At 41.4% G+C, this 26,269-nt stretch overlaps 2 protein-coding genes and 1 long non-coding RNA gene across 3 annotated transcripts; 1 reads left to right on the top strand and 2 right to left on the bottom strand.

Moving 5' to 3' along the window:
* Nucleotides 1–961: 961 nt before the first annotated feature.
* DEGS1 (delta 4-desaturase, sphingolipid 1) lies at nucleotides 962–7,586 on the bottom strand. The gene is made up of 3 exons (XM_069800059.1): nucleotides 7,428–7,586; nucleotides 5,102–5,844; nucleotides 962–2,824 (listed from the first exon to the last, which is right to left on the bottom strand). Exons 1-3 carry the CDS (start codon nucleotides 7,507–7,509, stop codon nucleotides 2,678–2,680), a joined length of 972 nt encoding a protein of 323 aa, XP_069656160.1. The 5' UTR covers nucleotides 7,510–7,586; the 3' UTR covers nucleotides 962–2,677.
* A 199-nt stretch (nucleotides 7,587–7,785) lies between these two features.
* LOC138688550 (uncharacterized) lies at nucleotides 7,786–18,744 on the top strand. The gene is made up of 3 exons (XR_011327412.1): nucleotides 7,786–8,563; nucleotides 9,993–10,171; nucleotides 18,592–18,744. It is a non-coding gene; the product is annotated as an uncharacterized lncRNA (long non-coding RNA).
* Nucleotides 12,599–25,891, bottom strand: FBXO28 (F-box protein 28). The gene is made up of 5 exons (XM_069800060.1): nucleotides 25,643–25,891; nucleotides 19,720–19,829; nucleotides 18,584–18,722; nucleotides 16,140–16,335; nucleotides 12,599–14,330 (listed from the first exon to the last, which is right to left on the bottom strand). Exons 1-5 carry the CDS (start codon nucleotides 25,853–25,855, stop codon nucleotides 13,936–13,938), a joined length of 1,053 nt encoding a protein of 350 aa, XP_069656161.1. The 5' UTR covers nucleotides 25,856–25,891; the 3' UTR covers nucleotides 12,599–13,935.
* Between the last annotated feature and the right edge of the window lie 378 nt (nucleotides 25,892–26,269).

Genomic DNA, 26,269 nt, shown 5'->3' on the forward strand with positions numbered 1-26,269 from the left:
GCTGGCCTTAATTCCTTTTACCAGTGGTTCAGAAATGCTTCTAACTGTTTTTTAGGGATGAAACTATGCTGCAATATAGGTTAACTTTCAGATGATCTGCTTCTGGCAAAATCCTTATTACTGCAGTTAGATGCCAAGGCCTCTTGTGTAATACATAGAAATTATATGCCTAAGAGTGGTAGTTACCAATGCTTGGCAAGAATCAGACCATGGTTTAGATACAAACTTAAGTCTCACTGGCCCAGATGAACCTAGTCCAGTAAGTGTTCTCCAATAGGTAGCCAGTAGCAGATGTTTCAGAAAGATTATCACAAGCATAGATCTGTCCCTCAGAATTCCCCACTGTTCTGCAGCTCTTGAAGTGAAAATAGCACATAGTCAGAGTTGGAAGGAAAGATCATAGTCATAACACCTTAAAGCAACATTTGCTATTTTAAACATTAGAGATGGCAACTTCAGTCCTGTTTAAAAGCAGAAACTCACACTTGCACTACCCATTGGGAGGGCAGTAAGGGGCATCAGTGATTCCATCAAGTAGGTCACTAAGCCTAAGTATAAAATTTTGACTCTGAGCTCTGGTTATCTTAAGTATTCATCTAGGATAACTGAATTTCTTAACTTTAGCTTTTAGCCATAAAACTTTCTGGAGACACTTTCAGTCCTTCATCCAGCTATGGTAAACCATCAACACCAGAGAGATTTAATTCCACCTTTCGGTTCTTAAATAGAGCAATTGTGCAGAAGCAGCTTAAAAAGAAACTGTTTTGCAACTTGGTAAGCCTATTCAAGTCTTTCAACCAGTCAGTTTGCTTCTGAGTAGAAAGGAGAGGCAATGATTCTTTACAGTTCATCTACACCACCACTCAACAGAACAGGTCTTGCATCTGCTTTAAAAATACTAAGTTTCTCTAAAGCTTAAAGTCCTTCAGCATAAGGGGACCAGTCAAAAATTCACCCAGTATTACTTTAATCTTTGCTTTTAATTACATGTAAAAATACTGGATAAAATATATTTTGACATTACACTCTACCCTGAGCAATATGCTGGCTACCTAGCATGTTATTGGCATCATGAAATCACTTAAGTAGCTGGCACACTTCCAGAAGATACCATTTCTGTTGCTTAACCACAGATAAGGGCCCACACTTAAACAAAATACACATTAAGAACAGGACTGCAAGCAAGCAAGGGTTAAGACATACCAACACATTCTTGTCAGGCAAGCAGCTTCTTCCAAAAAACCCAAAATGCAGGAGTTGAAGGCATCTAAAAATTAAGTTACTTACAGCAGACCAGTGTGGAGAGCAGCTAAGGCTTCCACCTTCAACGATTCCATCTTTCAGATAAGTGAATTACATACCATAGGATCTCCATTTGAGATTTAAGGGTGATTTGTAGCCATCTTTGACAGCTTAAAGCCATCATCAATGCATTAGATGATAGAAGGCAAATATACTGTGCTGAGGTATGTAGAGATTCTTCAGTGTTCAGCAAGTCTATCCATTCTTTGTTCACAATTTAAAAAATTCTTAAGCAGGGAATTTGATATCACCACCTGTGCTCTCACCACATTTGAATATGCAAGAACGACAAGGGTTCATGTAGGCTACTGTAGGTTTAGAGGGGAAAAAAAATCCAAGATCATTTAGCAACACCTTTCTGTGTACACAAATGACTAATATGCCTAATAGGTAGAGTCATCAGTGGTTGTAGCTAGCCTTGTTTGCCAGAACAGTGTCAGCTTCAATTGATTCAGTTTTCCATATAAGCCAAACTTCCAAATGAGTGTAAATATTTATAGACTGAGCATTTAAAACCACAGTAACAGCAGAACCCGTTAGGGCAGGCCTAATCATTTTTCTTTGCAGATCAGAAGACCCCAAACTGTAACAGGATTTTTCCACTATAAAAAACCTAATCAGTTATATTAAGTTACTTAGTGGCTTACACAATACAATTCTAAATGCTAGCTGCACAAGCTATATGCTAACACAAGCAGCTTAGGCAGTAGGTGGGGACCCACAAAGTTGGCAATACCCTTGAATTCCCCACCTTTTTACAAGGAAGTCACACAAGCCATCTCAAAGATGCCAGTTTCATTCTGACAGATTGCTCCTTTAAGGTACTTTCAGTAGAAAAGGTAGAACTTTATAGCAGTGCTTCAAATGACACATTACATATTTAAACAAAAGCAGACTTAACATTTCTGTGCAAATTTAGTTCTTCCACCCATAAGTTAGGAAACAGGTTCAACAGAAGGTTTAAGTTAACAAATCACGTTAGGTTAGAATTAACAGGTACAGCATTTTAACACTACAGTCATCTAAATAGCATGTTGTGGGCGGTGTACTACATTGAGAACTTTTTAAATATTAAGAGGCAGACAGATATTTTATATATATTTAACATCTGCCAAAGTAAATTCTGTAACAAAGTGATTTAGCATTATGCATATAACACTGATCCTTAGGCAAACATAGACACATCAAACCAATGAATCTGAGGACTGTGAGGAATGTTATAGCTGGTAGGAGTCTGCTACAAAATCCTTAAGGATGCATTGCTATGTTGCTGTAGATCTTAATTCAGGACACTGGTGAACAGCTTTAGAAAGAGACCTAATACCAGCCACTTTAAAGCAAGCAGACATTTCAAAGTTTTTTGGTTGCCAGAAGTTTAATCTTGCTTCACTTCACCCTTTAATTGCCTTTTCATGCGTGAATATGGGCTGATTGTGTCATCCATCACGAAGTCATACAGTACTTTTATCCAAGAGTTATATTGTGGCAGGTTGTCATAGTATTCAGCTGCTATTTTCTTCACCTAAAAAAGAGATACAAGGTTTACTTACTAGTTCTATTAGCACCAGTCACAACAACTTTACAATCCCTAACCTGTAGCTTAATGCAGAGCACTAGAAGTTTCATTTTAGATGTTAGATTCTACAAGAAAGGCTACTAGTGCCACAATGTGAAAGTTTCTTGAAAGAAAAAGCAACTCTCTGGTTGTTAAGTGTCATATGAAACTTTTATACTGAAGCTAACCAGAACAAACTCTGCTAGCATACTGAAGTCTGTTCACTGTGCTACCTACAGAATGATATAGCTCACAAAAACAAGCAGTTTGGTTGCTAGTGGAAGTGGGTGACTCAGATCAGTGCTGGCTCATAAGTATATGAGTATCTCTAAAAAGGATATTGTAAGTTCTAGGAAGAGATGTTTAACACAGCTATTTCTACATTTAGTTTCAAACCTCAGCACTCAGAAGAAAAAACATTTTATTTCTGAGGAACATCTTGTTTCTGTAGACAGACATTAAATAATGAATATAAACTGCTTTGAAAGATTTTCTCAGATGTACATGCTGACTAGACCACTGTTCTAAACTAAGAGAGCTGGAGTTTCAGTTAGATATATTTACTGATAAGGCCAACCACCTAAGGCCTTAAAAACCTGAATGGAACAAAGCTGATTTTTCACTAAATTCCATAGCTTTAGGCAGAAGAAAAAAAATATTAATTTGTATAAGCAACAAACAAACCCAAGAGATTTGCATGCCTGGTTTAGAGCTGAAGATCATTTTGATCCGTCATCACACCCATAGAATAGTGCATCTAGCCAGTATACTTTTATTCAACAGTAATTATTCTCAGCTCACCAGTACCCCAGCTGGAATCAAGTGTTAAGTACTTCAGTGATCTTTAGCACACAGCACAGCAGAGTCCAGTCCAATCAAATTAACTACACTGTTCTAAAAGAAGGCTTTGTCTTCTTATCAGAGCTGTGGGATAAGAGTCCTGTAGCAGAGCTGGGTATTTACCTCTGCCATTAAATACTTGGAAAAAATCATTCCCTATTTACAATTTAAGTACTGGTGCAAGAAGTGAAATGCTGGTTCACTAGCACAGATCTAGGTATCAAAGGTGAGTTAAAGCAACTTTACCTGTATTTGAAAATGAAATCAGTGAATAAGAGAAATCATCAAGGCTTGGTGTTTTCTTTTCCCCAAACCAACAAAAACCACAAAACCAAAATCTCAACAAACCAATTCCAGAATTTAAGTGCCTCGCTAAAGAAGTGCTGGAGTAGTTATTTCATCTACAGTTCCACCACTGACAACAGAAATAGCAATCAAGTTTTAGACTGCACAGAAGGCACAAGCTTACAAGGTTTTACTATTACCAAGTACTATAACAAAGATAAAATACAAATACCACAGCTGCTGTCAGATTGCAAATTTAGTTCTGATGAAAAATACTTTTCACTGAAGGTAAGTTTCATGTGTAACCCTGGAACCCTGTGTTCCCATGCTACAATTGGGAAACCCCTATACGATGAGAACTAAGCTCCTGCTTAAACTAGCACAGACTGAAGTGGGGAGAACTAGTTTGAAAATTGACACCTGCTACTCATGCAGATGTGACAGGTTTAAGTCTTAGCTTTGAAGCCTTAATTCTGTCAATGTACAGCTGATACTTACTTAAGGTTCAAAGGTTCTCAGTAGAGGAAACTGAGCTGCTCCAAAGTATAAAGCTATTAAACATTTGTCAACAGTACAATAAACATTAGCAGTACCTCAAATCACCTCTTTTCCCCACCAGAGAATGTCAGTGATGGAAGAGACTGAAGGATAAGCATGAATTACAATTTTGTCCTTAAGATTTCAAAGACAGAGCCGACGAATCTCTGAAGGTATCTGCAGATTCTGAACTAGTTTCCTGCATGCTTACAAACCACAGACGACAGAAAGCTGGTTGTAATTACAGAAAACTAAAGTTAGTGCAAAGCACAAGACATGCATTTCCTCCCCTCTCCTTTTATGGAAGAGGCTTAAGCAGCCAGCACATTGGAAGCTTGTTCAGGCTACCACTAAAATGGTAAGTAATTATCCACTGCTTCACTCAATTTAGAAATTGACCTGGTTTTTGTCTGGTTTGGGGGGTTTTGGTTGGTTGTTTTTTTGTGTTTTGTGGTTGGTTGTTTTGGGTTTTTTTTTTTATCTCCCAACTTCCATTCTTCTAACTATCAGTTTTCTATCTGATTTTCAAGTTGAAGTAGGGCTTATTTTAAGAAAAAGTAATAACCTTGGAAGCAAACTTACCAGTGGAAGGCTCTTGCCAGGAATATTGGGGAAGTCATGATGTTCATTGTGATAGCCAACATTAAAAGTGAGCAAATTAAGTGGCCCATAGTAGGAATAAGTCTCATGTCCTTTTAAAAACATGTAATGTTCAGCTATGAAGTGTCCTGAAATTGGGTGCAACCCAAGTCCAAGTACTGAACCAGCAAGCATGTAAAAAGTGGATTTGACTCCCCATAAATAATATATCACAACATCAAAAGAAAGCTGAGCCAACAAATTGATTATTTCAAGTCGAGTAATGGGTTTGGGATTGATGCAGAGAGGTCTAATCGCATAGAAAAAAGGCTGAAGAACAATCCATATGAACTTCCTAAAACGGGTGCAGAAGAACCAGCCTTCAAAGTTGGTTGGAATGTCCACATCAATTCCATCGCCTCCTAAGTAACGATGATGATCCATGTGGTATCTCTTGAAGGATATGGAGTACGGGAGACCAAGAGGGAGGTTGGCAAATATTCCAAACCATCGATTCCACATTGCTTTGCTGTTGCCAAAGGCACTATTGTGAGAGATCTCATGAATAGCCAGAGTCATGGAGTGGCTAATACAGCTTCCAAAAACATATGCCCAGAAGACTACCCATTTCCAGTCCAAGTCTTTAACTAGATAAAACGCAGTCAACTGGGCAAGAACCATCAACACAACCACCCAGACCAAGTTGTAGTCTGGCTTCATCAACGCTTTTATCTCTGGATGTTTAGCTAGATGGGAAACAATTAAACAAAAAAGGAATTATTTAGAAACTCTCCTCACAGCTGTCGTGGTTTAACCCCAGCCAGCAACTAAGCACCACACAGCCGCTCACTCACTCCCCCCCCATCCAGTGGGATGGGGGAGAAAATCAGGAAAAGAAGTAAAACTCCTGGGTTGAGATAAGAACGATTTAATAGAACAGAAAAGAAGAGACTAATAATGATAATGATAACACTAATAAAATGACAACAGTAGTAATAAAAGGATTGAAATGTACAAATGATGCACAGGGCAATTGCTCACCACCCGCCGACCGACACCCAGCCAGTCCCCAAGCGGCGAAAAAACCCTGCCCCCCCCCCTTCCCAGTTCCTAAACTAGATGGGACGTCCCATGGTATGGAATACACTGTTGGCCAGTTTGGGTCAGGTGCCCTGGCTGGGCATGAGAAGCTGAAAAATCCTTGACTGTAGTCTAAACACTACTGAGCAACAACTGAAAACATCAGTGTTATCAACATTCTTCACATACTGAACTCAAAACATAGCACTGTACCAGCTACTAGGAAGACAGCTAACTACATCCCAGCTGAAACCAGGACACAGCCAACTATCCCAGTTAGATTACAAAAGCAGATACATAGTAATTTCTGCCCTGCCTCCCAATTAGGATTTGTCTGCAAAGCTAACGAAAACACACCACCTTTCCACTGGTGACATTCATTGCTACACAGAATCCTTTAAAACTAAATAATTTTGACATTTTTCTGTTGCTCAGCAACTAGGCACCTACATGGCAAGCACCAGTACCACCTCCAGCCTACCCAGGAAGGAAATGGCTTTGAACTGACAACCCACCAGTAGTTCAGAAGAGCTCAAGTAAGCTCAGGTCCGATTTAGAAACCTTACTTGAAAACGCGGTTGTTTACCACCACTATTGGGTGCCGCGACGACCCCGACACACGACACGCGATCCATTTACAAGGGCCAGCAGCCGCCTCGTCAGTTATCCAGCTCGCTTCCTACCCGCACCAAGGGCTCTGCGGAAGCCGGCAGCTCCGGCAGCGGGCGGGGAGCGGCCCGCAGCCCCCGCGGGGAGGGGTGACCTCACCGCCCGCACCGCTGTCCGGCAGCCTCCGGCACCGCTCCGCAGCTGCCCGGCGCTCGCCTCGTAGCTCAAAATGGAAGCCCGGCCCGCCCCACGTTTCGGGGCTCGCAGGCGGCGAGCCGCCCTCCGGCTCCCTCCTCCCCCCTCCCCCGCCAGCGCCGCCAGGGCGGCGGCTCCCGCCTCCACGTACGCGGCCAGCGCCGCTCCCCTCACGCGGGCCCGGCCCGACTTCGGCCCCGCGGCCGCACGCCTCAGCCCGCGCCTGCCGCCCCACCCTCGCCCCGCCGCCGGGAGTCTCTAACGGCTGGCGGCGAGGGACGGGCCCTCCGCCGCGGCGCCTTCCCCGGCGCGGGCGGCTGGCAGCCATTTTGTGGGGTGTCGTCCCCGTGTCCGTCCGTTCCGTCCCGTCCGCCCCCCCCCCCCGCCACGCAGACGGGCGGCGAGGAGCGACGGCACCGTCGCCGCCACCATCCCCGCTCCTCACCCAGGATCTCCTTGCGGCGGTCGGCATGAGGCTGGTCCGTGTAGACCCACTCGAAATCCTCTCTGGCGACGGTGTTACCCATCCCGGCAGCGCGGCACCCTCCGCGCGCCCGCTCGACTCTGCGCCGCAGCACCCGCCTCGCGGCGCCCCCCCGGGTACCGCACTTTATAGCGCCGCGGAGGCGGCTCGGCGGGCGGCCCGCCCACCACCGCGACCTCTCTCCCCATTGGCTACTGCCGGCTGTCAGGGCTCGCAGGCCCCGCCCCCGCCAGAGAGTCTCGCCCCCCCCCCCGCCCGCCGGCGGGGGCGGGGCGGGGCGAGGCGCCCGGCGAAGCCGTTGCCCGAGGGGCCGGGTGGCGGCTCCCCTCGGCCCCCGGCGCCTCCGCCCGGTAAGGCACGGGCCAGCGCCTCGGCCCCCGCCTCACGCCGGAGGGAAGCCGCGCCTGTCGCCCTCCTCGGGGGAGAGGTCCCACTGCTCAGCCCTGGGACGGCCCAGCGCCCGCTGGAGGCGGCGGGGCTGACTCATCCCGCGACCGCCGCGGCGTGGCAGGCGGGCGGCCGGCGCCGGCCGCCCTTTCGCGGTCTTGGCGGCCGCAGGGGAGGGATCGGGCTGTGGGGTGAGGGGGGCCGTGAGGCGCTGCCGCCTGAGGGGAGCAGAGCGCGGGAGGGAGCGAGCCTCGAACCCGCGGCGTCGCTGCCTGCGCTGCGGGTCCCTTCTGTGACGCCGCACGCGTAACTCGTCTTGAAGGAGGGAGAGAACGTTCTCGGCTTGTAACGCCGGCCCTGCCTCCGGGAGCCCTCCCGCGCCCGGGCGCTGAGGGAACCCGAAGCTCCTTCATCATTCCCCGCGGTAGCGAGGCCGAGGTGGCCTCCGAGAAGCTGGGCTGGGCGGAGGAAGCCTCACCGGCTCCGTGTTCGCCTTCCCCGCCGTGCTTCCTGCTGCCTTTAATGACGTTTATACAGGTTTAGCCGTCTGTGACACTTCTGCCCCTCTCAGCTGTTGGCGTAACCCGCCCAGAAGTCACCGCAGGCAGCCGGGTAGGCCGGGCGGTCTCATCCGACTCGCTTTCTTGAGACTGGAAACAGGAATAGCATCTTGCGGCAGCTCTTTCAAAAACCCTTTTTCTTTTCCAAAGGTAAGAGATGTGTGGTTGTAAGGACTAGGTATCATTTGTCCAAAATCTCAACTTCTATAAGCTACCTAAAGATATTTAACTACAACTCAAAACGTCTGTGCCAAGGTCTCCCATTTCTTCACTTTCTGTGGTAAGGTATTTTAAGGAACTTCTTTGTAAGAACTAAACTCCATTTGATCTGTCCCTCCATCTATTTCTTATGTAATATTGACTGTGGACAGTTCAGTTAGAAAGATCACTTTATGTGGCAGTTAAATGACTACTTGCTTGGAATTTTAGTTTTCCACAAATCCACTCAAAATAATCTAAATCAGTAATAGTGATAAAAACAACAGAGGAAGTTATCACAAAGTAAATTATACCTTATCTATTAAAGTAATATGAATATCTCAAGGTTTATGATGCATCACTTATTTTATTAGTAATAATGAATAAAAAAGGCTAATATGTACTAGCTGCTAAAAGTCCCACCTGCAACCGTGCACATGTAGGGGAAATACAATCCCTAGTTGAAAATGTTTACAATCTAAAGTAATGGACAAAGCACAGGATCTATAAAACGTAACAGCTTCATTAATATTTTTGTTTACATGCATTTTTAATCTGTGCGTATTAGGATGTGAATTAGAAGTGGAAAAGGGAGCATGTAGAAGAAGATGGAAAAGTTTATTCACAGCTTTTCCCTCCTTAGTAACACGATCTGAATTTCGTAGACTTTGTGAGGGCTGGTGCAGCATAAGAGGTAAACCAGAAGTTTAGGTTTCATCAAGGCATTCTGTCCTTGCAAGGCATGTTCAGTTTTACTTTTTGCTCAGTGACCGCTTCACAATAAACCAGGAAGTGCTTTTGAGTTACCAGTGCAGAAGCTGGCTGAAAAATTGCCAGGATCACAAGTGTTTCACTCAACTGCACTCTAAACACTGTACGTAATGTTTCTGAAAATGTTCCCTTCTTGTTGTAGTTCAAATGTTAGCACTGGTATCCATCATTGCACCAAAGACCTTCTCATCCGTGGGAAGGATCCTGCCAAAAGAGCGAATGCGTCTGCTGATAGGAAAGGTTGCAGCTGTTGACAGGAGCACTGGAGGAGAGACAGAGTATCAAGAGTTCAGTACACAGAGGCAGGTTTACAGCACGGCAAATGTATATAGGTTTGTAAATGGCCACAAGTTTCAGTAGGGTAATTAAATATAAGAGGCCAGATTTATAAAGTAAACATTCTTTAGCAGCCAAACAAGGCTTAAACAACTATGAAAAATGCTAAATAGTAAAGTTCTGGAAAATTTAATTGCCCAAGTGTCCTAGGGTGCAAAGTGTTTTTCCTATTTAATCACTGAGTCTTTCTGGTTTAAGCAGCCCATATAGCAAATCCAGATATATTAGGTCTTCAGCAAGCTAAGTTTTTGTATCTGACATTTTCCCTTCTGAGGACAAAGAGATCGGGTACCTAGCGCGTCTTCAGCTCGCACAAGGCAAGAACAAAAATCCTAGAGCGTTCAGTTACACGTAAACCAAAGCTGGCAGCACAACCCCGCCCAACCAGGAAGGTGAGATCCAGTAAGCACAACTGCAAAAGCAGAGAGCACACCAACAAGTGAGCTGGTCCAGGTACGGTGCAAAGTAGTACAGGAATGGAATTGCAAAGAATCAGAATAGTTCACAACTAATAGACACATTACTATCAAATACTCCAAACTGAATTTACTGATGAACGAAATAATAATCTATCACCGTAATTTGCCAGTTACCTTCTTAAAACCATCGGGAACACCAAGAAATCAGGCAGTCCTGTCTGAAGACACATTTAACTACATCCTATGTCATCCTATTTTCAAGAGGCTCTTGATGTTGAAAATTCCTCAGGCAATCTTAGTGCTTCCCACGATTAACTGTTAGACGATCTCAGTAAGAGCAACTAAGTTTCTGTTGAGTACAGTCTTACCTTTTACATTAAGAAATTACGTGAAGGCATCCTTGCAACATTAATGAACTTATGTGATTAAATTAATGTGCTGTACTGAGCAAGAATTGAAGAAGTTACCATTTGTTTCTATCTGTTCTTTAAACTGAGAAATCTACCTGTTAAGCAGGTAGTCTTTCTTCCTTCAGGGCTTCCACTGATTACATCCATTAACCCTTGTTTAGAAGGTGCTCGCATACTGCATTTACATACAAGTTGTTCAATTTGGGGAGCAAGACCTGGTTGCAAAGAGCTTTTCCCTCAAAAAAGTACCATTGTGCTATCTTCTGAAACCATTTTCATCATGTTCACTAGATACACAAATTTGTAAAAAATCCCCAACCCTACCATGAAACAAAAAGAAGTTTACAAAGCAAGCTGCTGTTTTTAGAAAAAAAAAAAAAGGAAAGCTTGAAAAGAAGGAAAGCTAGTCTCACTAGTTTTAAGCTATTTTAAGGAACTAACTATAAAATACACTATTGCTTTCTCTTTCAACCCTGAGCTGTTCAGTTTCAGCCCTTCCTACAAGTACTAAAACTGAACACTGGCTACAAATAAAACAATTTTTCATGCAACTTCATAAACTACATCTTAGCCTCACTAGTTCGAGGTTCTCCCTAAAACAGCAGATAATACAATCACTAATCACTACTAACAGTGTACATTCCAAGACTGATAATACCAACTCATGTAAACTTGCATAGAAATTTATAGTCAAAAGTGATTTACTTTTATTTCAGGCTATTTATCAGCTTGTTCGTATATTGCAAAACGCATCTTTTTTATTTAATAAGGGACAATATGGTGTCAGAAGTTAATGTTCTAGCTATTTTCTCTACACTATTATTTCATTCTGTTTCCATCTGTACCACTGGTATATATTCCAGTCTGAGAGCCACCCGATACTGGTGTCTCCCTCGCTCCCCAGGCAATGAAAACAAAATAGTGGTGTACCTTTGTTGTGGCATTTCTCAGAGCTGGCTTGTAACCATCCCCTCTAGCCCTTAAGTTTCATGGGCCTCATTCAATTCTACTATACTTGGTAGCACGCAGGGGATCAGGATGCACCTGCAAACTTGCAGCACGTGATACTTCCTTGAGTTGAAGGTTCCAAGTTGGCACCATTCACGGAGAATGTTTCATGTAACAATAGGCTGTTGTTCTTTCCAGCTCAGTTTACGCACAGCTAGAGCTTCACCAACCTATAAATAAATGGTACTCTTGAATAACCTCAAACTATTTGTATATTGTGAAAGAGGGGGGACTGTTTGCATCTTCTAGAAATAAACTAAAGTGAAAGATATTAAGAGATGTATGAATAAACCTTTTCAGTAAATGTAATTCACAGGTTTATAGTCGTTTAGAAGTATTTAACCATAAATATCTGGTAATTAGACCATTACATGAATTTGTCATCATGATTGACCATTAAATGAATTGTATCAAATGATACACAGTATTTATAGTTATCATGCTGACCCTTTGATTCAAAATTATTATTTTTTAAAAGATAAAAGTGTATGCCAGTATTTTTAAACTGAACAGCAGATATCTAAAGAGATCTTTAACAGTAAAAAAAAATGCTGAGCCATGGAAGATAATAGCAAACTCTCTTTTAACAGTTTAGCCTTCCACCCAGATAACTTTTTATCATTTCCTTGATGCTTAAGAAACATGCCTTTTTTTTTTTTTTTAAAGATTCAAACTACCCAACAAGTTTATTTGAAAATTTAATGTCTGCCAAAAATTAGGCATTTGCAATGTTACTTCTGACATGAGCTAATATGTTTTAGAAGTAGAAAGTGTAGCTGAAGTTTCAGGAAAAATGTCAGTTTTCCCACGATTATGTAACATTTGACCAGACAATTTCTGATTTGTTTGGTGATTTAAATACAACCACTACGTTATGCTGACAGCCATACAAAACATAAGAGAAACCTGCACTTTAACCCATGGTAATTTTGAACAGCTATAAATGCAGCACTTGCATTTTTCAATGCCCCACCAAGTTGAATTCAGTACCACCTAAATCCAAAGCAGCAGCTGATTAAAAAAAGAAAACATAAGTCAAATGATAAAGCTACATAGTTTAGTACATTAAAACAAAAACAAGGACAATGGTATTTGTATAATGTTCCAAAAATATACAGATGGGGGGGAAAATCACTGTATACAACTCTGAGGTTGTTAAAGTGACCAGAGAGATTGAACAGTGCAAGACATGCTTTTCCAGTTACAAGCTCAAAACAGAAGTGCAAAAGAAATTAAAGCTTTGTCTGAAGTGATTTACCTTTTAGGGTAAGGAAAGCTTAGAATATTGTCATCAGTGTTACAGAGAAACTTCTATCCCACCCCACCCCCAACACATACACACAAAATAGTTTTAAGTTTTTCCATAATACAGCATTTCATTCAAATGATGTTGTCCCCCTGAGCTTGGTTATTGTAGGGACAGTTTGTCTGATACTTATTAGATGTTGGCCTATGAATCAAGTGATGCATAGGCAGCTTCTCAATTCTTCAGCTTTGGCTAACAATACCTGCAATGTACAGGCAGTGAAAGTGGTAGATAGCCTGGGTTCAAACTCTCCTGCAACTAGCTTCATAAGACCACCTCAGTGTAAGAAAGCAGTTGTGCTGAAAGCAGATGCTAAGTTATGGCTGAGGAACAAAGAAATTGCTTTATAGCAATCTGTGCTCTCTCCCAGAGTTAAGAACAGTTTCAGGCAAGTGCTTTTAGCAGGCTGACTAAGCTGCACATGCATCTATCCATGCAAATGTAGAATATGGCTCCCAAGACCTAGAACCAGGGTGTGTGCATGTGAAGACTGGATAGAAGGCCCTTCCTTGTAAGTTTACAAAAATATATAGCCAATACTGTAGCTTAAGAAGTCAGTTTTACTCATTACAGAGATCCCTAAAAAGTATTAACTACTTTTCAGACATTCCAGACAAGGTCACTTGTAACAAAAAAGGTCAAGTTCTCTAAAACAAGATTTTTTAAAAGTGGATCTTTCCTTCAAGTGAACAGGACATCTGTTTTTATGCTTAACTTTTTAGTCAGTTAAGACTGAATTTATTTAAGATTTTATGTGAACATATGCATAAACACAAATAAGTTTACTTTAAACACATCTGCACAGAAAAAAGATTAACCCTTCAAAACATAACAGAGCAGGTCTGGTTAGTATGTATCTATTGCAAATCTTAAAGATTCTGTGCATTAGGCCCACCCATACAGAAAGCAGGGGAAAAGTCTCAATGAAAGAAAATTACTGTTCAAGTCTAAGTGGTGTTTTGAAGAGCCAGCAGCCTAAGTGACACCATGAAGCTAGTCACAGTATCCAAACAAGCAGACCTGCTTGGGCTACTAAAGCAGTGTGTCCTCCTGAAGATGTCATTTACTCCCAAGTTATTTTCTGTTTCGAAGGCGTTTAGATTTCCTAGGACAGTCTGTGGATTCAACCGCCTTCCTCCGTTTTCTAGGAGATTGTTCATTTGAGCCAGAACCTGAAGAATTTCCTACTGTACTCTCCATTACCTCTCGCAGCTTGCGTTCAAGCTCAGCCAATCGGGCATTCTGTTCACCTATGATTTGGGTTTGCTCTAGCAGTTTCTGATCTTGATCTTGGAGTTGCTTCTGTTGCTCTTGCACTTTGATGCGAAGCTCTGAGATTTCCCGCTTTAGTGCTGTCAAGCCCGTGCCATTCGCTTTTACTTGCTGCTGGAGTTTGGTGACTTCCTGTCTTGAAGGGTTCTGCTTGGAGAACAGCTGCATTGTTGTCAGTGCTGCAGAAGGCCCTGGAACTTCAGAGAAAACTGTGATTAATCCTCTACAACTTTAAGACAAAGGTAGAAATTGTGTCCCAGTTTTCATATTTTGCTTATCCCCACTCCCCAAACATGAATCTGAATACTGGTTGGAAGCTATGTGAACATGTAAACAGATTTACAGTCATTTAGGTGTCTAACGAGCATATATCTCAGAGCACAACTAGTTTAATTTAAAATACCTAGATTTTCAGTATTCTGGAAAACAGCTCATCATTCATTTTCTGTATATCAGCCCCCCTCTTCTGCTGTATCAAAAATTACATAGAGGTACTACGTTGTCATCTAGACTTAGGGTCACAGATGTTAAGTCAAAACCCCACATGTCTATAAATTACTTATTACAGAATAGTTATATTAAATAAATATATTTCAATAGAGCAGTACAGTTCTGCTGTCTTACTTGCAGACAGCTAAAGTTCTAAAATTTTGTGGTTTGGGGCTTAACAAGGTATTTCAATTTAACTTACTTTTTAGAAGAAAGGAATTTATTTTCCATGCTTCTTTAGAATCACTCTTCCTAAGTACTAAAACCATACTGGAATTTGAGCTTGGGTATGTTGATTTTAATAAAGTTCCTGCAAATCAAGGAGACTAACAGCTACAGTGTAATTTCTTTCACTTTTTCTATCATAAAAGATATCTTTCACTTTTTCTATTATTTTACTCTTCTAGCAATGCTGTGCTGTGCAAGTAAGATGCAACTTTTAAGTGCTACAAAGACAGAAAAGTCTGGAACAGCCTAGAACAGTCCTCTTCCTCCTCTTTTTTTCCCCTTTAAGACGCCAGCATAGCTACAGTTTCATGACACTGAAAGGTTGCCATTAGATAGGTTATGCTCCTCCCTCAACACAAGATAGGCATTTTTATGCCACATAAAGCCTTGGCCTTAAAAAGCCAGTTGACATCAGCTATGGTTTTAGGCAATACTTCCTCAACTGAGAGACTCAATGGAATCGAGGTGGAATTAACAGAATATAATTAAGAGGTGGTATACACACTTACGGCTAAAAGGATGGACAGGACATACCAGAAACAAGAAGCAGCTCCTACAGTTAGGTCTATCATTTTTGTTTAAGATGTAATTTCTTTTTTTTAATTTTTATTAAGTTATCCTTTCAGAGAGTTAATTTCACAGTTCCTAACAAGTGTGAAGATGTTCAGCACAGGCAAAACACTACAGTTCTGCTAACCTTTTGCTTTTGGCCATTGTATGAGGCAACTACCTTAGACTTTGGTTCACAAAAGTTCTGGAAAGTCTGACCGAGTATACGAAGGACCAGTTTAATTGTTTATAGACTGTTATTTTAATTGCCTTTTCACTATTACCCATAAGTATTTTGCTTGTCAGTGTATACCTTAGTACCCCAGGAAAGTAAAAAAAACACAGACAGGTAGTGCATAGAGAGCTAGAACATACAACAGCTCAGGGTAATTCATTTGCTGATCATCCTAAAAATAAAAGGCATCAAGTTGTCATCTCGTGCCAAATTTCAACCAAGTGCAATGATAAAGTCTCATTCATTGGTGGCACAAAAGCGTTTGTTTAATGAATACACACTATGCATAATTCTAGCATACATTCAAGTGACTGTTCTTTTGGTAGTACAAAGGCTCCTTAAATTTCAAAGCAAATGAATTTCAGTTAGTATTCTTAAGAAACAAGTATCATCAACATTCATGTAATAAAGCTCGCACTTAAGGGAGGGAGCTTTAAAAAGATAGTGTGCTGTGAATTCTTAGATAAAAACTAAACAAAACTTAACTAAACATTGGAATTAATACCTGGGGCAGTTCCTATCAGACGTCCCGATACATCTGACCCAGGCATCTTTCTTTTCAGTATTGGAACAATCTTCTCATCAAAATATTCCATAGCCATGGAGGAAATGTCCCTTAGTTCTTGAAGAACTTCATGAGCTCTCTGAGGAGCTCTTGTAGAGTTTACATACCTTAGCACACGATAAATTTCATCTATTACCTAAAACATTTAAGAAGAATTAGGATTTTCTGATAAAGGCAAGATTATTTCACACCATTCTAGAAGTGCTGGCATATTCAGGGGCTTTTACTACATAACTGTTGCATACCACCGTGTGCTTTAGTTCTAGATTAGCATGTTGAAATGAAGTGCTGTGCATGATATATCAGAGAAGCTATTCACTTGATCTATCACAGCAACTCTCTTCAAACTCATGAAATAACGCTCATTGTGTGAAGTTTTGTTTTACTACATCCATACTCAAGTTCTGAGTTATATAATTTATACTCAGCCAAGCATAATCATTTCTTTTTGGAGAACCTGAAGCAAGATACTCTAAGCCACAATGCAGAGCAGTCACTCCCCCAGCCAGCTATGAAACACATGAACAGAGTACCAAGAATTATCACTATGTCAGTCTGAAGAGCTGTATTTACTTGAGTCCACTTGCATACACCCAAAACACTACAAATTCAGATTAAGTCCAAAATACATTAATTTATAAAACATCAATCCACTGCTGACGCAGAACGTAAGCACCCTCTTAACAGGTTTCACAAGGCCTTTGGTTAGGAGAGATACATAGAGATGAAAGGTGTCTCACTAATCTATGAATTATAGTCTGAGGCAGGTCAAGATAGCAGTGCTGGTCTCTTATTACTGAAATTACCGACACAGGTATTTTGCACAGGATTAAGAATGGTTGAAGAGTCCCCTGAAGAACACAGGTCTTAAGGACTTAGAATCATAGCTAAGACAATAGAGTTGCATCTTGTGTTTAATAAAGGAAGCTTAGCTAAAAAGTTGCAAAAGCTAGACAAGAGTGAAGCGTCTCATCACGCAACAATCTTAAAAAAGACTTCTCTAATTTTAGCCATGTTATATCCTGTTAGCAACAACATCCTCAGAGCATTCTCCTGCCAGCCTCAATATAAAATCTTGCACCAGTGCTCTGCTATCACCAGGAACCCTCACACAGTATGCCGAGCCTCAAATCAGGATTCACATATTCTAACACAAACTGACTTCCTCACAGTTCTGTGGCAGCTTCATGCAAAAAAATTTCCTGAGGGGTGCAGGGCAGGTTGAGGGGAAAACCAGACTGTAAGTGGACACTAAGCCTTGAATCTGCTCAACCAAAATAGGATTTTCTGGTGAATTGGTAACTGTGCTGAGAGAGCAGCAACACTAGCAAGCTCATACACTAAGTAAATAATTAAAAAAACCCCAAAACTTTTTAGATGTTATATCAGAATACAAACAAGGTCCTTATGACTCAGTGTCCACAAGGAAAATGGCTGGCAAGCTCACTTGCCCAACTGCTGCACACCCCAGGTCTAAATTGAGTACTGCCTTTCTGTCTACTTCTCAGAAAAGTAAGGCAACATTTAAGTACTCTATTTACTATGTGAGTATCAAGGACTTAAGTTTATTTGACTTTATATTATATTTTTTAAACTACATGGTACATACAAAAATATAAAGTCAAATAAGCACAAATATATTAAACTATAATGATTTAATTTAAAATTAAATATCAAGTCAACAAGAGTATACAGAAATTAAGTTACTACTTCAAGATAAAAATACATTTCATCCCAACAGCTTATCCTACTGTACTGAATGTAAAAATCCCTGCCATGCTTCACCTGAATCCAACAGCTAACTTTTCCATTCATCCCAGTGCAATTCCATTATCTGCCCATGAAAAATTAATAGCAACATATCCAAACCTTACACAGAAAGATCAATGAATAGAGCATTAGGTTAATGTTCACAGATCTTGTTTCAACCCTGAGCTGTACCAGTCTTCCTAAGATCATGACTTTGTCAATTCCCCTGTGCTATTCTGTTTTCACAGCTTATAAAACAGTGGTATCTCCAATGTAAATCTTGCTTGCATAATTTATATTTTACATTGGGGTAGTAAACCCTACGTATCACGTGTTTCTTGTAAAAGGTTGTATAGGATGTATATGCCACAAGTCAAACATCAGAATTAAGAGAGAATCTAAGGGAAAATGGAAATCAAGTTTAAAATAATTAAGATATAGTCTGGTTCATCCATTTCAGACTGCCTGTTATAGCAGAGTATAGCCTTATGTGTTTGTTTGCAAAAGTATCTGAAACACAGTTTCAATATACATATATACACATTATATAAATTTGTCCCAGCTGTCCCAGATTGTTACACAATTATATTTTTTAAACACAGATAATCATTCACATAATATAGTCTACATTTTACCTTTCCAGGTATGAAGCAACATAGATTGGAATCGACATACTTCATGAAAGTCATATTTAACAGAGAGAGTCTCGTTTCTACAGCAGCAAGGATGTCTGCATGACGAGCTAATGAATGGTTTCTTCTTTCTGACTCCCGTCTAGAAGACAGACCATTAAGTGACACTGATTTAACAGTGAGTCAACAAAATGAAATTGTAACAATCAGCTCTGAGGTTTGAAAATGTAACCACTAACATTAGTTCTGTCCTTATGGAAAAATAACTGATACAGATTGATAACCAGCTAGTAATAGCATACTACACTTCCTTAGACAAAATTTGTTCTCTAAATAATTACTACGTCTTATGTGATCCATAAGACCTATATGTAACTTAGGACTATTTAAAAACAAGCTTTCAGTACTAACTAGCAGTAGACACTGAGTCAGTGTGAATGTTTTTATCCCCCCATATTCCTATAGTTAGTACTTCAATGCAATCGACATAAATTTAATATATTATTAGCGCTTGCTACAAAGTTTAGGTTGAGATATAAGCTCTTTTGACAAAGGATCTCTACAGTAAGTAGCATTTAATTTCTTCACTCTGACTGGGAAATCTAATAGGACAGGACACAGAAGCATCTGCACTTACTCACTGGAAAGGAGAAAAGACATTGCTTTAGTGAGAAACTAGCTCCCAGTAATGCTCACATGTCAACCCCCCCTTTTCCCCTGTTTAATCCTTGACACTGAAAAACCTTGCTTTTTTTTAAGCAGAGTCATAAATAAATCACCAGTGAAGACAGTCGGTCTTGAAAAGGAATGGCATTTATTCATTCCTAGGAGTCCTTGCTTGATTTGCCAGAAGAGTTGAGTAATACAGGACCCACTCTTCTTTTCTCTGTTTAAAATACCAGAGACACTTTCCAGTATTCCAGTTCATAGCATATGACAACTTACATTCATCCACACCATTATTCTGTAATTAGATCTTAGGTTCAAGGTGATTTTGGAAAAAAATGAAATAAAAACAAATGTGACTCAAATTTTCAAGATATATAAGTGGAATTAGCCAGCAAGAAATTCCTTTTCAACATTCGGTGTAAAAGAATCTAGCACATTTAAGTTTAACTACAGTTTTAACCAGTACATACCTTGGAAGCTGAGCTTTAACTTGCTTTTGACACAAGTTGTGGTATCTTTCCACTTTCAGAAATCCCTGATTTAACATTCGCTGGCAAACCAAGTCCATTCGCTTACAAACCTGTATTTAAGTAAAAAGAAAAACTTAAGGCTCAGTTAAAGCCACAAGTCACTTATAATATTATCTTATCCATACTTGCTGGGTAGCAAAAGATTCTCTTACCAGTTTTTGCTCCATTTCAAGAAGCAGAAACTGCAGTTGAGCTTAAGGCATCACCATCTCTAACAATGATCTTGACACTCCAAAAAGGAGCAGCTATGTTCCACACAGTTCACAAATTAATCTCCTGATATTGCATAACGAGACAGTAGGCTGAATGCCAGCCATATACAAGCAGATACAATTTCCTCTGATTTTAATGGAAGTTGCAAATGCCTGTTGCTGGCTTTCAACTTGGTCTCCAGAGTGATTCTGGTAGATCAAGTTAATATTCTGCAGTCTCAAAAAAGCAGCCTTTAAAAACAAGAAATCATGATGGTTTTCTTTCAGCATTTAAGGCTTATGTTTTTCAAGACAGCCACAATTAAATTTAAAAACTTATGCAGGTGAAACAAGATTCCTTTTTGTATATAAGTCTTTTCTTCTCTCTTTAACATATTCCTTTATTTGCTATGTTGGATACCAATAGCCTCATTTTTTCCCCACAGATTTAGGGAGAAAGGACATCAATAGCTGCAGAAAATACAATAAACTGCTAAATTTAAACCTTCACAAAGTAACCAGTTACAAGACAAAGCCAACTCGTACTAAAGTTTAAAGCAATTGCAATTCAGCTCTGAAGATGCAAGAGCTTAGTGAACCAACTGTCCTTTGAAATTGTTTGGGATTTTTTTGTACCAAAGTGCACAACTCCCACTGTGACCCCACTTTCCAGTGGATTAGCTTTGCCTTTTTTTTTTTTTAATGAACACTCCTTCCCTCCATACACTACTCACTTCATAATTTTAAAGTCTGTGTAAGTTTATACCTTGAGGAAGAAGATTCTCACTTCTCCCAGAAAAGCCTGCAATTATTTTCTGTTTATATAGAAGGCAGTACTTAAAGAAGTTCTACTTTCTGTGAGTCTTCCGCTACTCACAGCAGCTTAAGTTCTGGAAGTAAGAACTGACCATTTTCAAATAGGTCTGTATTAACAGACCATTAAGCAATTGCTGTTGATCTGTCTGTGCTCCTTTGTATTAGATCTTCCTTGTTAACAGTCAAAGGCGAAGGATCAGACAGACTAACTACAGAGGTACAGTCTCAGCACACTCTCCCTAATATTGACTGAATCAGCTAAATCATCTCCAGTGTATAAAAAATAATGCTGGCCCTTCAACTACAGGAAGAAGGAATTTGTCCCGTTTCTTCTAAGATACTAGCTGCATTAGGGATGCCTATATCTGATACCATTTTTGAGTACAAGACTTTACAGCTTACTTGTAGTTTTAATGCTACCAACTCCCTGAACTAGGAACTAGTACCTGCACAAGGGCTCTGTTAGCTATGCAATTATTCAGCACAAAAGAAAAACAATCCTAGATACAATACTAGCTACAAATTCAGAGGAGGTTTTAACCATGTGTACACTGACATCTGCTGGCAGCAAGGGCCCTTCCGTGTGCTGAAGCCCTCCCACACCCAAGAAGGTAAGTCGCAACGAGTAACACAAACTGCACTAGATTTTTAAACACTGGATTTTTTAAATCTTGCTCATTTGCTTACACTATGCAGCATGAAGAATTATATTTGCTCCAATTTCTGCACATTAACCATATTTGTGCCAATAATCAGCCTAGAACTCAAACACCGAACAGATAACAGGTACCACCAGAAACCAAAACTGTTTGCAACTTATTTTGCCAATCATCTCTTAATTCTCAGCTGGTTCTTGATGTCACCATTTAAACCATACGGTATCTGTATTTATAGGAACAATATACCTCTTTTAGACTGCACAGTCAGCAGTCATACACAAAGTAGCATTATTACACTTTTAAGTGTTCATACAGTTTGATACTAGCTATTCAATGGACCATAAGTAAAAAGTTAAATTTACTCATACTTGTATTTGCAAATTTTTGTGAATATTTTCTTATTCTAGCCATAAAGCTGAAAGAGCCCGAGTTTCCTCAAATGTCAAGTCTAACCAGACACTTGTGTTCAAATTTCAGTGTTAGAAAGTTATTCCAAGTCCATGTGAAAAGCAGAATGAGAAGGTGGTTGCTTCTTAGCATGCTGACTTACATGCAATAACAGCTTCTATGAAAGAACTAATTTTCCACTTCATCTGTAAACAAACTAAACTGACACAATCTGCTAGATGACTACTACCAGGTTCCCTTTCCTCAAGCATGTCTTATTTCTTCCAAGCTTCACCAACAGATAACAACTATCAGAACAGAGATAAAAATATCCTAAACTATTTAGATTTAATATATGTTCTTTTTCTTAGAGGCTACATAGACACCATGTTTCATAACATCTTTCTAGGGTAAAGTATAAGTAAGTGACAAAATGTTGATGACTTCAGCAAGAAGCTTTAAAATAGAAATGCCTGTAAATACAGATTTACTGAAACTGTGGGAAGATTAAAGCCATGCTGTCCAAAGGCTATCAGTCCTTATTTGTGCTGTGCAGAAAATAAGCACAGGTTTGCTGCAGAATCTGACACTTCTGACGTGTCAGAACCCAAGATAACCTTCCCCTCAGAGTGTTCATGGAAGGAACTTGTGGATAGTTTGTTTTTTAAACCACACTTACTGTAGTAATAACCTGAATGGAAGTGCATTTCCAAGCTCAGACATGCGAGTGAGAAGAAACTGGAATATAAGAATTTCATTATTATCCCACTGAGGTCAAAATTCCAGAGCTTCTGTAAGTCATTAAAAAAAAAAAAAGAAACAGCAAAAGAAGCCTTCAAAGCTGCAAGATAGCTAGCTTCCATATTAGCATGCACGGTAGGCTGCAGCTTGTCCAGAATATTACAGCTTCAGACATAAGGATCTTTTGGGTTTTCTGTGTTTCACTTATGATGACATATCGGAGGAAGCAGATGAAGTAAATACTCAGAAGGGCTGAAAGCAAAATGCTGCTGCTTTTCCTCTCATTCACTTTATTTGAACACAAGTTTGAGAACTCAGGATTTGCACTGAGGCATAATTGCAGACAAGATTGCATTCTGAATACCTATTGTTTAGTCTCCATTACTTTAGATCTACTTCACTGCTTAACCAGTAGGTGCTTCATTTACGCTTTTAAATGCAGTAACACCAGGAATAGCAGAAGGCATTGTGCTCAGGAAAGCAAGTGCTTCTTTGCACAATGAGGGGCCTATGGTCTTGCCTTGCCTGATGGCAATCATCAGGAAATGTTCTTTACCTTGTCCTTTGGTGACAGAAAAAGACTTACAGATGTTAAGCCTTAGATTACGCTCTGTATAAACAATACAGGTTCCTATCTCTACATTAATCTGAAAAATTCTTGATGTTCTATGTCCTCCCACCCAGTCAACTCCTTAGTCTGTCTTCTTGTACATACTCAAGATCCAGAAAGAGATGAGGACATCCGTTTCCTTCAATGCTGGGATCCAGAGAATGCATCAGAGCGATCAGTTTAGGAATCCACATTTTGAACCTACACATGTATGACCAAACTTTGTTTAGGCTGATTGATGTCCTGGATCCTATCTTCCTACATTCCTCAAGATGCTTTATCCTATGGAATACCACATTCTAAGGGGTTAATGAGGCTGCTTTTGGGCACATTTTTAATATGCATGAAACTTAAGCAATTGAATCTCCATCATTCAATTAATGTGGTCCTGCAATGTTTCTTTAGCAGAAGACTGCTCATTATAAGATACACTCATTCATCTTTGATATGCAGCTCAAGTCAGTTCCCATAGAGAAGAAAAATCTACTGTTTGTGCAAGACAGATCTTGGAGCAGGAATATACAAGTGTCTCCCAAGGCTACTTGTAGCCTTTAAAAATCTGGAATTGATGAAATTTCGTTATGAATTTATGCCTAGGCATTGTTTTTTTAAAGGCTTAATTCTCTGTCAACAGCATCTGGAGTTATGTAAAACATCCAGTCTCTTCCTCTCGGTGAATTGCCAAAAGAACACCTTTAGTTCTGAATGGCCACCCAAAAGACCTAGCTGATCAAGCTTATGTGGTTATGAGCTACACTTTTCACTAGGTCAAACCAGAAGGGCTTTGATTCTTTACACTACTGCTGGTTAACAAAGACAAGTGTACTTTCTTCTCAGAAGAATGCTCATAATGCCTTCTGATGTGCTTAAGGGAACAGTAAGGAATTTGATGGAGATTAAGCTTCTTGGCCGTCGTCAACTCAAAAATTAAAAATAGGGAAAGACCAACTAAATAGTTTCCTTCATTTTACATCTAGTATTTTTCTATGTGTGTGTCAAAGTTGCTATTTTTCCAGTCTGGTTTTGCATATTTCTGAAACTTCTGAAAGGGGCAGTCCTCTTCTGGAAAAATAAACTTGCAGGTTCTACATAAGAGAGCATAGAAGTGTTACATTTTACTTCTTAAGTAGCACCCAGAGATAAACAGCTGATTTAGTCCTTACACCACCATCTTTCCTATTCTCAACTTCACTGCTGACAAAGCATTGCTTACAAACAGTAACTTAGCCCTACAGAAATAAAAAAAACCCTTCTACTGAGTCATGATAGTTCCCACGGGTACTACCATTTATAAAACGCAATGGGAAAGTCGCAGCAAAGGGCTGCATCAAGCGTTGCAATACAGACCAGGCAACACTAAGCATATCCAAACATTCTATGTATTTCCCTTCATTCAAACAGTAAATACTCAAAAGCAGAGGCTGCAATCCAAAAAGGCAGTACTACATCGTTTTCACAGATCCAATACGTACTCTTACAGAAGGAGCAAAAGTCTTTAGTGGACTGACAGCATCCCAGAAATATTTAGGTACTGGTGTACCTGGTGCAGTATGAATAAGGACAGATTTTCTGCTTTAAAAGCCTTCAGTTTAACGTTCCAGTCAGGATGCAACACCTCAGGTTGCTGATCCAGGACACATGCAGTCTGATTTTCTGCAGAAATATGCCTGTAATATTATTCAGTTTAGGCTAATAGAGTTCTTAAAATAGAAGCAGTACAGTACATGCAAATTTACTGATGGTTACATAAGCTATGCATTAATTCCCTCACTATTATTCCATTTACAACCTCATAGGAAATTCAGTAAGACAGCAGCTTATCATATTATGTCATAGTTTACATCAGGCTCCTTATGCAGGCAGTTAAAGACTGATATACACTGATCTCCTCGCCGACAGCTGCGCTTTTTTTTGGCATTATGAAGTTTGGAGGTAGAGGTAATATCTTTTATTAGATCTACTACTATGACTGGAAGAAGCAGGCAGCCTTTCAGGCGGACGAGGGCTTTCTTATGCCTTTTTTTTGCCCCACTCTTATTTCTAGATAGGGTAGGGTCCTTGGAGCAGCAGGCTCACCATCCTCTATGCTCGTAGCCTCAAGCTCTATAGATAAAAACAAATACACACATGAGACACAATAGACTATCGCCCCAAGAAAAGCGGTCACTAGGAGAGAAAAAAGCCTCCTGCAGCCCAGCAATTTCTCACCGAGGGCGAGCGGAATGAAAGAAGTAAGAGACGGTAAAAGACCCTTAGAAAGGCGCGCATGGAGGCACACACCTACATGCCCGTAGCCGAGGCTCGGGGGCGGCTGGGGAGAAGGGAGAAAGCCCCCCCCAGCGAGGCGGGCTTCCCCCGGCGGGCCCGGGTCCCAGCCGCAGCAGGGCTCCTCGCTCGCTCGCTCGCCCGCCCGCCCCGCCGCCGCTGCCGCCGCCTCCCCTCCCCTCCCCGGCCCCTACCAGGCGGAGCTGGCTCGTCTCATCGTAGGACAGGAAGCTGAGGATGCTCTCGATGGCCACGATGGGCAGCCCCATGAGCGTGTTGCTCTGCGGCGGCGGCTCCAAGGGCGCCAGAGCCTCGGGAGACTCCGAGACCGGGGGCGGGGAGAGCCGCGCCGAGCCCAGGGCGCCGCCTTCCCCCTCCGACAGGAGCCGCTCCTCCGGCGCCGCCATCTTGGAGCCCGTCCTTCCTCCACTGAGGGAGGGGAGTAAGCCTTCCTTTGACGACACTTCCGCCCCCGTTTGTACCGGACGGGGCGCCCCGCCCCGCCGCGCCGCGCCGCGCCCGGCTGCTTGGGGGCGGCAGAGCGGCGTGGGAGGCGGCGGCGGCCGCAGGCCGTCCCTTCGGCGGCCCCGCCCCGCCAGCGCCCCCTGCAGGGCCGCCCGCCGCCCCGGGCGGCCCTCAGCGAGCGCGGCCGCAGGCGCTGAGGCGCCCGCAGGGGCGGGGGGGCGGTCCGCGGCCCCGGGGACCCTCCCGCCGACTGAGGGAGGGCCCCGAGGCGCCGTGGAAGGCTGCTCGAGATTCCCCCCTAGCGCCGGGCACCCCACCGGGGGCAGATTTAAAACAAACGGCTGGAAATAGATCTG

Source organism: Haliaeetus albicilla, chromosome 13 (assembly GCF_947461875.1).
Source record: "Haliaeetus albicilla chromosome 13, bHalAlb1.1, whole genome shotgun sequence".
Classification (NCBI taxonomy): domain Eukaryota; kingdom Metazoa; phylum Chordata; class Aves; order Accipitriformes; family Accipitridae; genus Haliaeetus; species Haliaeetus albicilla.